This window comes from Leishmania mexicana, chromosome 20 (genome assembly GCF_000234665.1).
Source record: "Leishmania mexicana MHOM/GT/2001/U1103 complete genome, chromosome 20".
NCBI lineage: Eukaryota > Euglenozoa > Kinetoplastea > Trypanosomatida > Trypanosomatidae > Leishmania > Leishmania mexicana.
The window spans coordinates 217,193-228,890 of record NC_018324.1 but is presented as its reverse complement, the minus strand read 5'-3'; the positions used below and the strand labels follow the sequence as shown (position 1 = coordinate 228,890).

The window sequence follows — 11,698 nt, the reverse complement described above, 5'->3', positions numbered from 1 at the left end:
GAAAAAGCAAGTGAGAATAAGGGAGAGAAGCAAAGAAAAGACACGGCAAAAAAACGCACGCAAAAACACGCGCACACAGTTACACACGTGGAGGCACCAAGCAAGACAGATCGGGGAGGGAAAGGCGAACCAACACATCGAAGTGGCGTAATAAACATGTGCGGGTGAGCCGCTAAGAAGAGAGGGGGAGGATGGAGAGGAGGGTAGGGAGGAGGGGAGTCTGCAGAGAAAGTGGAAAGGCAGAAGAACAATAAAGAAGCAGATGAAATCAATAGAGGGAGGGAGGGGACGAGTCAAAAACAACACGGCACACCACTGTCACACCGCAAAACCCAAACAAGTTTGTTTGTTTGTTTGTTTTTTCTTCGCCTTTGGGGTTACTGATACAAACCAAACTAGCGAATAACAAAGAAAAAAAAACGAGGAAGAAAAGAGAAGGAGCGGGTGCTCTTGGCCGACACACACACACACAGACACAGACACAGACACATACATACACAGCGGAGAGACGCGGGGAGAAGGGGCAAAATGGAAGGAAAGAAAAAAAGGAAAACACAATAGCGGCTAGAACTGACCAAGCAAACATGCACGCACACCACGGGAAACAGGGAAGAGAAGAACGACGGCAGTCACACACACGTACACACAGCAAGAGAGGGAAGCAAAAAAAAAACGCGCAGATACATACACGAATGGCTGAACACAAAGGAGTAAGGGCGAAACAACGCAAAGCAAAAATAAAGTGAGAAAAAAGGAGGACGGGAGGAGGAGGAGGAGCACGCACCGCACCGCAGACACAGCGCAAGGGCCACAACGAAAGAAGTCACGTGAAGCATCGAGAAGAGCCTCTACGATAAAGAGAGAAAAAAAAGGCATTCCAAAGCGGAGCCAACGAGGTGGTGGTGGTGGGGGGGGACAGAGAGGGAGACAGCGAAACGAAAGTACCTGGAAAAGAGGAAAAAGGAGACGAGGGGCGGGGGGTGACGGATCAGGCACAACAACAACGACACCTAGGGGCACCGTGAGAGGGCGAGTGAGAAGCGAAGGTGTGGAAGCCAGCCAACAGCGCACCAGCAAGGTGTTCAAACATGTTGCTGCAGGAAATTGTGACGAATTCGAATGTGCCCCCGCATCAGCACCAGGTAGCGACAACGGAGACCGGAAACAGGGGAAAAGGGAGGGTGAGAAAGAGTGTTTACAAAAAAAAAACGTATCAGCAGAGTTGAAATGAGTAAAGGAGAAGAGAAAGGTGGCAGCAGCAGGGACACGTGAAAGGAAGCGGCGGAGAAATCACAGCATGAAGGGAAGAAGCACACGAGAAGGCATCATCCTTTTCCCTTTTTTTTGTTCAGGACTGCCACATCTTTCTCTTTTTACCCATTCCAGTTACCGAAAAAAAAAGATCACGAAGAAGGAAGAACAGAAACAGGGGCGCGCCACGCTTCACCCTTCACTTGCGTTTTTTTCTCTTGTTTCACGAGGCTGCAGGCCTGATTTCTGTCCTCTTCCGAGCACACCTACGCGCGTATGAGGCTCGGAGGTCAAACAAAGGCCGCTTACATTCCTGTTTTTTTTTGTTCTTAGCGTTCGTGCGTGTGGATGCTAGAAGTTTCCTTTCCCTCATCGGTACCGGTTCTCCGGTCCTCTCTCTCACTAGGTGGTTTGGCCCTTGCCCGACACCCCCCCTCCATCTGTCTTTGGATGCGATTGAGCCATTGACCTCCAACAGCACCCTTGGTGGGTGAGTGTGTGTGAGGGAAAACCCCCTCGACGGCACACATCCCAAACGCAGAGGAGGAGTAAAGGGCTAGAAGACGGAGTAGCGCGCCACGTGTAAAAAAAGATAACGAAAACCAACGAAAATCACACAAAAAAATGGCAGAGTGACGCAGTAAACAAGCGGAAAAAAGGGAGAGAAATCCGAGAAAGGGGAGAGCGACACCAGGGGAGGAGAATACGCGGGAATGCAACATGCACGGAAGACCACACCCTTCCCGTCACCAGGCGACTCGCTCGCTGACTCAGTAGACATCAGCGATCGCGAGAGAGAGAGAGAGCAGCCACGGAGATAAAGAGGGGAGGTGGGTAAATTGGAGGATGACATATACTTGAGAAGCGCCCATCGACCAAGAGATAAAAATTTTAAAAAGCATCAACTGGGGCATCTGACGAGAGAGCAGGCACACACACACATGCGCACCCCGATCTACGGGAGGCAAGCATAAGAAAAAATGGGAAAAAGGCTGTGAGAGCCTACGAGGCAACGCACGCGGTGCGATAGACAGGGGAGAGAGAAACAGCGGGGATGAAGAGTAAAACAATGAAATTTTGAAGCGAATATGGAGAGAGAATGCGCTCCGTAGAAATGAGAAGGCAAACAGGGATGGGTATGGTTCGACAGAAGTCACACACACCTTCGCAAGAAAGCCTCCCAGAAGCGCGTACATCTAGCCTAGACACACACACACACATCGACAGAGTTCAGTGTTGCCACCATTGGCACACGTCCTCGCCTCTTCGCTTCATGATGCTGGGCACTGAAAGGCAGCGATCACACTCGGACCGATATGGCGAAGAGCCATCAGCACGAGAGGAAGTCGGTAAAGACGAGTATGAGAGGGCTGGGGGGGACAAGATCGACATCCACAGAGACGGGTGGCGAAGGCAAAATGGCGGAAGCATAAGAGGGATAAAAGTGGATAGAAGAAGACGCCAAACAAGCAGTTAAACGAGCTAGAGGCGAAGCGCACGGGAACCTTTCGCGCCAGCCATCCTTGAAGTCTCCCCCTCCTTCACTGCCTCGATGGACTCTTGACCCATTCCTCATTAACCCACGTGCCTCTCGCAATCTGCCTTCACACATCTACGACCAGAGTGCCACGGCGTGAAGTGGTGCCACACATCTCCACTTACCAGTGCGCTGCCCCGTGCTATGCGGCTGCATCGGTAATTATGAACAATGATAACAATCCCGTTCTCTCTCTTCGGAGGCGCACAGGAGCGCATATCTGCGTGGGGCCAACTCAGGGAGAGAGGGACCGTCAAACGTGTGTGTGTGTGTGTGTGTGTGAAAGGATGAAGACCTCCCTGAACACGAAAACGTACAAAACAAAGAGCACACGTGATTATGAGAGAGGGAGAGTTCTTGCGGAGCAGTACGAGAAGAAGGTCCCGGAGAAAGCGCCGCATCAAAGATCAACACAGCAAACCACCCCACAGTCAGGAAGAACAAGAAAAAAAAACTTCAATAATGTGATAAAGAAAGCGAGGGAAGCCATCGGAAGGGGAGAGATCAAATGCGCTAGCTCGAAGAAAGAAGTCAAGGCAAAGCAAGAGACGAGGAGCCCTCGTGCACGCAGGCAGCAACAAAGAATGCGCACAAAAAGCAGATAACGTGAATGTAGCGCACTCGTGAGAGAAGCAGAAGTCATGAACGGTCAGCAAGAGGGATCAGTGAAGTCGGTGAGAGGGTTAAACACAACACGAGAACAACGCCGAGAAACCCCCGTGCACACAAAGAAACGAGAGACTCGCAAAACAACGTAGAAATAAAAAAGAAAAAAGGAGTGAAAGGCGCGCAATAACAACAGTAACACACGGCACGTATATTTTCCATTCTTGCACACCCTCCAACCACTTCCTGTCTCCGCTCCGCCTCCGCCTCCGCTCAGTCTCCCCTTTACTCTCTCACAGCTACACCATCATCGTCTGACGTACATTTTTTCGCTATTCATGTGGCGTGTGCGTGCCGCCGCTCATTCCGCGGAGAACACATGCAGCAAGTCTCCGTGAAAGACGGAGAGGAAAGCGAACAGGGCCTATGAGAGCGGCGAAGGGAAAGAGAGAGAGACGAGCCAAGGGGAGTGACATGCGGTGATGAGGTTGGACGAAGACAAGCGGCTGCATGAAAAAAGGGAAGAAAAAAAAAACAGATTTCAAAAACAAAAGACGAAAGACCCACACACAAACAGAAGAAAGGGGAAGGCAGGGCAAGCGACAGATCGAGAGAGCGAGAAAACAGCATCGGTGTTCCAGCTCCACTCGTGCACTCGCAGAGTCAAGCGAAAGAGAAGGAGAGCGAAGCGGCGAAAAAAAAAAGTAACGTGAAAGAAGAAGGGAAAAAGAAAAGGGGCACCATGAAAAGAGATCGCGGAACGGGAGAGATAAAAAAGAAAAACAAATGGTGAGAGCAGACAAAAAAAAGCATAGTATTCATGGTGAATGGATGGATGGGTGAATGTCGCGAACACGAGTGTATAAAAGCATGTAGGCAGCCTCCCCGATGGCTTCAAATCAAGGCCAATAAATAATAATCGAAACACACGAAAAAAAATGAGAAGAACCAACAACAAAACAGAGAGAGAACCGGACACAGCACACACGCGCAGAAAAAAAGGAAAAGAGAAGTGTAAACAAGAAAGAGGGTGTGTAGAGAAGCCAATAAAAAAACAAAGAGATAGAAACGGGAAGGAAAGCGCAAAATAAAATAATGAAAAAACATTTTGAAGCGGAGACGTGTTTCTGTGGTGCTGCGCCACATCACAACTCCGCGTTTGCAGAAGGACGAAGTATAACGAAGACAAGAAAATGAAAAAAAAGTGGACGAGGGAAGGGAAGCAACCGAAAAGAGAAAGACACACACGCGCGCGCGCGTGAAGGGATGCGCGCAGAGTGATTCCAGTTTACATCGATTGGCGTGTTTAATCGACATGAAGAGAGAGAAAAAGAGAGAGGTGAGCGTCAAAAGCAGCAGTGAGGAAGACGAAAGAAAACTGTGGAAGGCGGCGGCGGGGGTGAGGTGGGGAGACGAGCGGGAGACAAAAAAAACGCATTGATTGAAAACAAACAGAAAAAGAGGGGGCAATTCCATAGTGCGAAGTGCACACGCATGAAGAGACACGCACGCACACGCACGCGCACGTACAAGCAGACGCGCGGAGAATTCGATGCAGTCATCAGCGTAGCACGATAAGTGTCAAAGAAGAAAATGCTATATATATATATATGTAATGAGAAAACGCAGACGAAACAGTTGCCTACTCACTCTACAGACACACTGTAATCGATGCGCGCGGAAGAGAAGAAAGCTAGAAGATATGTTCTCCAGCACACTATACGAGGATGCGTGTGGGCGTGTGTGACCGTGGATTTGTTTGAAGGCAGTTGAACCTGAAAAAAAAAAAGAAAGGAAGAGCACGTGTGCGACGACTCGGGTGTTGTCCTCTTCTTCTAATTACATCCCCTCCTCTCCTTTCGTTTTCCTGTTTGATCCATTCACTTCCTTCACAACCGAGCGGAAAACAAAGGAGAACAAGAAAGAGCGCGAAACGCAACGAGCAGGAGTCAAGCTACACAAGCGCAGCTGTCCCCGAGGCTCGGAAAGGAGAGAAAAAAAGTGGGGTGCAAACCATGAAGACGCCAACAGGAAAAAGTGTGCCAAACGTGTTTTGAATGCAAACCACGGCATCGAGAGTACATCACTCAAGAATAAAAATGAAAACACGCAGATGCAGGTAAGACACAGTCGGACGCTCTGGCAAATCACCGACATCCTTCCGTTAAACTTGTCTATGAGCTCTTCGCGAGCTTCCTTTCTGGTGCTCTTTTTTGTCCCTTTCGTTGAGGTAGGGAGGTATCGCAGGAGCGCATGGAGAAGTGACAACGAGCATTATCCACAGCAAGCGCGCAGCACCTCGGGCAGGCATACGCGCTTATACATGCACACGAAGGAATCAAACCTCACGCAAAGCGCACTTCCGGCACAAGAGCATCATCCAGTGTGCTTGCAGGTAGCACGATCACGCTTGTAGACCCCCTCGCCAAGCCACCAGAGGACTGGGCAGGTGATAAAAGAGATTCTCTCACGGTATCCTCTTGTCGAGTCGGCGTGGGCACGTTGAGGAGCACAGAAGAGCCCATCGAAAGGAAAGCAGCAAGAACACAATGGAGGGAGAAGAGAGGGGGAGGTCGGGGGGGACGAGACGGCATTGTGTCGCTCCATGTAACAACAGGCAAAACGAAGAAGAAACACGGAAAAAGAGATATCAGGGAAAAGGTAAGCGAACAAAGGGGGAGGGGAACGAACCCGTGCAAGTGGCGATCCATGCTTATAATAAACGGAGGGAAGGTGATTGGGAAAAGGAGGAAGAGGAGGACAGAAAAGGTTCGGGAAGGGCAAGCAAGGGGGTACACGGCAAGAAAAAGGGTCAAGTTGACAAATAAGAAGGAAGAAAGCAGGTCTGGTCATGCGTGTCAACGAAACGGTGTCGGCGTAGACGTGAGTGTGTGTATGTGTGTGCCTGTGTGCCTGTGTGCTGCTAGTACTAGAAGTAAGTGGGTACCAAGGAGGTCGCCAGCGCCGCACACGTTGCCAGGCGATGAGCGCTCCTGCGAGTACAATGGCAGTGAGTGCAATGACACAGGTGTAAGGGGAGAGGGTGTGCTGAATTGCGAGGACGGTAGTGGTGCACCGCCGATGCTGCTCAGTTAAGGCTCGTGGAGGAGGGCGAGAGTGAGTAAGGGTTGTTGCGGCGCAGCGGCGAGGTGCGACTATGGGGCTGCTGTGTGGGTGTCCCAGATGAGCCACCACTCGGCAGAGATATCGGCGAAAGGCGCTGCGCTGGCGCCCCCTCCATTTGGCCCGGCGTCACGACTACCTTAATAGGCGATAGACGTCCGCTGGAGCGGTATTGCACCGGTGAGACGCGCTCTTTCATGGATCCCATCGACACTGGCCCGTAGGGATAGATGGAGTTCGGTTGCTGCGGCGGCGGATACAGCTGCGGCTGCTGATGTGGTTGCAGCTGTTGCGGCACCACCGCCTGAGTGCCGTACTTGTGGGGGTGTCCGTTCCTCGAATCGTGTGGTACGGTGCTGTCCACGTGAGAGCCAGTGTATCGCGGCTCTTCGGCGGCCATCGCGATCGCCGCCATCTCAGCCGCTGCGTTCATCACAACGTCCTCCTCGCGCAGCTGGCGACCTGCAGTCATGGTCACTATCATCGCCGTTGCTGTGGGCGTCTTCGCCGCGGTGGGGGTGGGGGTGGCCGCGCTAGGTGCGCTGGTGGCACACGCCGTTGTCGTTGCTGGGGCCGGCGACGAGCGCATCGACGCCTCCTCATCCGGCGCGGGGCTGGCTAACGCAACGGAGACGACATGCAGGAAGCGGCAGCCGTCGCCCATGCGGCACAGCTTCTTTGTTTGGAAGTGGGCACAATGCTGCATCTTCAGCGCCGGAATGCCGCCGGTCTGCTCGTAAGCGTCCTCGTACTGTGTGGCGCCTGCTGTTCGAAGAACGTCGTCGCCGTTGAAGTCCATGCCGTCGCCTGGTGTGTTAGGTTGGTAGACGCGCACAATGAGCTCCGGTGGCATGTGCTCATAGCGGGCAACAGCCTCCCTGGTGGCGCGGTGGGTGGCAATGTGCGGAAACTGATCGAGGTCTGCCACAGCACAATGGATGTCATCGCATTGTTCGTTGTTGTCGCACATGCCGTGGGACTGCAGGCTTGGGCACAGACGGCACTTGTCCTTGAAGTTGTCGCCGTTGTCGTTGAAGAGCTCCACGTAGCGGTCACTTCCTTTCGTTTGGTAGATAAACTCGCTAGGGATGTCGTAGTACACGTTCATGTCAGGGGTGTAGCAGCGTATGTTGAAGCCAGGGTAGTAGAAGAGCGTCTTGGGGTCTACATGGGGGCTCAGCAGGCGCCACAGGTACTGCTTTGGCACGTGAACGTACTGGCACCCGTTGCCAGAATCGCAGTGGCCTTTGAGAAAACTCTCGCACAGCTCCGCGTCGTTCTCAGGCTTCGTCTTGGTTCGCTGCACGCGGTTCAGTTTCGTGCACATCGTCTCGCCCGTCGATGGCTGAATAAAGCGCACCGTCGTGATGCGCTCTTGGTAGGAGCGACGCCCATTGGGGCTGCGGCGGCCTTCCGAGGTGGATACGGGACTCTGACGCGATCCGACCTCCCCCGAGTTGGAAGAGCTCCAGTTGCGGTGCTGCGCGTTCCCACTGGGCATGGTTTAAAGCGCAAGAGACGGCGAGAGAGAGCGGCAGAGGCTAAGAAAAGTACAAACCAAAAATGATAAAAACGCAAATGAACAAAGAAAAGGCGGAAACCGTGGCCGAGAGGAAAGGGCAAGACACCCACGCACAGAGGGGACAACGAAAGAAGAGGAGCCAAGGGAATCACACACACATGCACGCACACGCCCCGCCCAACAACAAGCACACGAGAGGGAAAAAAAAATGAAACGGAAGCGGTACCGGTAGAGATTCTCCGTTTGGCAAACCTCAGGCCAGCAGCGCTGCGGCGCACCTGCAGAAGTCCAGGAGGAAGAAGGCGCCACAATGGAGGTGGGGGAGTCGAAGGGATGCTCGACAGGGCAGCAATGAAGCGACGACAAAAACAGCTAGAAAGGACAGAAAACACTAGCCGGTGTCAGCGTCTCACTCGGAGGGTAGAACTCTATGTGCAGTGGAGGAGTCTTGATGGAAGAATGATCTTCAACAAGATGAGGATGGTCGTGGCAGCGGAAAAGAGAGAGAAAAGCGAGGGAGGGGCAAAGAAAGGGAGACAACTCGCGAACCGATAAAGCGCTGAACGTGGAGGCGGGGGCAGGTGCGGGTAACGCAAAACAAAAAAGAAAGCGAAGATATGGCCGGACGAACACAAAAAAAAAAGAAGACGGGGGAGGGAGAGAGAGAAAAACGAGTCAGGTAAACGGAGAACACGAAAGAAAGAAAGACCAACAGAGAGAGGGAGAGTGGGGGGGGGGCTCAACGCTGTATAGAGATATAAGCACGCTCCGGGAGAGAGAGAGAGAGATGAAATGTGGTGAGAGACAGCGAGGAAAAATAGAAAGATAGGGAGAGTTGGGCGGAACGAAGTGGAGAGTCTGAAAGCAAACACCAAGGCAAGACTCGAAAACGAAAAAGCAAACCTCAGTAGCACCAAGTAGAAGAGAGTGTGGCAACAGGGCGAAGCCACTAGGAGAGTGAACAAAAAGAGTGCTGCGCTTCAGGAAGGAAAAAAAAACGTCAACGCATGATCGCCGGAAGGCAAAACAATAGAAAAAAAGAATGACTCAAAGTAAGCCGGGAACCGAGTTAGGCTGATTGTCCGATGAGGTGAGCGAAAGGTAAAAGAAAGGTAGTGGATGGGGGGAGGGACGACGGCGCGAAGCGAAAGGGGAAAGAAAAAAGAAGAGAAACGGAGTTGGAACACGGGGGAGAGGGAGAAGTAGGGAGGAAGCGAAAAGCAAAAAAAAACGAAGAGGGTTCGCCTGTGTTTATAAAACGCCCTCTTTTGTTTTTTATTTTGGGTTTTTTTTTCGAATTGGTTTTCCTCTTCTGTTTATTTTTTTGTGGTGGTGGTTGCTTCTTCTTTTTGTTTCTTGCGTCTGCTGCTGCTGTTTGTTGGTCTCCCTGCTCTCTCGTTGCTGCTGCCCTTGTCGTCGTCGTGGGCTTGAGAAAGGGGCAGAGTGAGCGGGTGAGTCGACGCCGCTTGCCCGGTGCGCGCTCTTACCGTGCGCAGGATCGACGACGTCCCTTTCCGTTTCCCGAAGAACCGAACGAGTGGCTGGTCCTTTCTCTGTACGCTGGTGCGAAGAAATTTCAAGCAACTGCAGGTACCGCAAAACAAAAACAGCCGACGTAAGGGGAGAGGAGGAGGAGGGGGGAGGATGTTGTAAGCACAAGAAAGAAAAACAGAGAAACGAACGCGCTCCTCTTTTTGGGAGAGAGGGAGGGGGAGGGGGAGGACTGTCCCTTTTGATCCGTGTCGCCACGACCGCTGCTGCTTTTTTGTTGTTGTTTCCACGTGATGGGTCGATGGCTGGTAGAGGGTGAGGAGAACCTTTCCAATTAGCTGGGTAAACCGATCGAGAGAACAACAGAGGTGGAGTGTGGGCGGGTGCTGGTAAGATGTGCGGACGGGGTGCAGAGCTGAGAGAGAGAAGTGGAAGGGGGAGAGCTGTAATGCTGATAACGTCACAAATGCTCTCTGGTGCTGTTTCCGCACGTTTGTTTCTGTGCAGAGCAATTCCAGGCACCGCGTCCCCGCCCAACCTGAGAGAAACAAAAAAGCAGGTAGAGAGAGGGCGCCAAGGTGGGGAGGCGATGAAAGGAAAAGAAAGCGGGAAAACAAAAGCAAGTGAAATATGTCTGGGGCTTTGTGTGTACACGTGTGTGTATGCGTTTTCTGTGCAGGTCGCGAAACGCTCCGATGCTGTCGATGAGGTATGGGAGCGTGCAGGTCTGCAGGTGAACAAAGTGAAAGCTGAGCGGCTGCCAAAGGAAAATGCGTGCGCCACCTCCTTTTGCCTTCTGTCGTTCCCCTTTTTGTTGTTGTGGTATTTTCCTGGTCCACTCTCGCTCAACGCACGGCACACACACGAGAGGAGAAAAAGAAAAAGCGGTACACGACGCAGTCCGTAAACAACAACAGCAACAGTCAAGCGTGGGAGACGAGTGAGGAGTGCCTCCTTGAACGGGGTTTGGGTGAGGGTGTGGATGGAGGTGCGTGAGTTCGCAGATGGATGCGCCAAGACGTTAAAGAGGGGTAGAATGGGGCAGAAGAAAACACCCAAGGAGAAACACTGAGATAGGGAAAAGAGGGGAAGCAATCGTGAATAGCGGGGGTGGTCACAGTAACAGCGCAGAGTGGCAGCGTACTAACGTTTTCTTTCCTGCTTCCAGCTTAATGAGAGTGTAAGCGTGTGTATGTATGTGCGTGTGCGTGTCCGTGAGTGTGTGCATGTGTTCGGCGAACAAGTGAGTGTGTGTGTGTGTGTGTGTGTGTGTGGATGCTCATCGGTTGTGCGTGGTGTTCACGACAGTTGACAGAGAGGGTTGAGGCGGGGTGAGAGAGATGGAGACGCAGCAACACAGCAGATCAATGGAGAAGATCATAAAGAGCGTTGCGTAAGTGTTCATGTGCGGAGAAGCAAGTATCACGGAGAAGGGGGAGGAGGAGAGAGCGAAAAAAAGTGACAGGACGTGAAGCACACATGGAAGAAGAAAACTGAGGAGGGAGGAAGCGCATGAGAGGGGCAGACAAAGAAGGAGTCGGTGGGTGGTCACCCGTAGGTGTCTTTTGGAGTGACGTCCCGTTCGCCGGCGCACACCTCTCCGGTTTCTGCGAGTCGATGACCTGTAGTGGAATCATTTGCGCATCCCAGGTGGACAGGGGATACAGAGGCCAGAGGCGTGCAGTACAGCTGCCGCGGCTAGCACCTCGCCACCTGCGTGGATGTGAAAAATGCAGCTTTCACGACATGTGACCATCACCGAGAGAGAAAACGCATTTGGAGGGGTTGGCAGCGGAGCATACAAGGCGGTACACACCGCCTCGCGCACACTCTCTCTGCCGCCTCGGTGCTTAAAGTCGAGAAGGTTGCTGCGTTCTCGATAGCCCCTTTTGAATGACTTAGCGCCCTTCTCTTCTGCTTTTTCGTTTTCGTATGTAATCCTTTTTTTTATTGCGGTAATCGAACCCTACTTCGCTAGCAGAACACCGATAGAGCAAAAGGCGGAGGCGTTAAATGAGTCTTGACGAAGGAACGGTGACACGGAGGCAGGCCATATGGGGAGAAAGGATGATACAAAAAAAAGCAAGCGAACACACACAAAAAAGGCAGACGAGATGACTAGCGAACGACGCCTGGCCGCCCCTCCCCCTCTCGTTCTCCGTGGCTCT

General features: G+C 52.3%; 1 protein-coding gene across 1 annotated transcript; it reads right to left on the bottom strand.

Annotated features, from left to right (window-relative positions):
- Positions 1 to 6,482: 6,482 nt before the first annotated feature.
- On the bottom strand, positions 6,483 to 7,844 carry LMXM_36_0730 (conserved hypothetical protein; the record flags this gene model as incomplete). The annotated part of the gene is made up of 1 exon (XM_003874369.1): positions 6,483 to 7,844. The coding sequence occupies one exon, from the start codon at positions 7,842 to 7,844 to the stop codon at positions 6,483 to 6,485; it is 1,362 nt and encodes a 453-aa protein (XP_003874418.1).
- Positions 7,845 to 11,698: the final 3,854 nt, after the last annotated feature.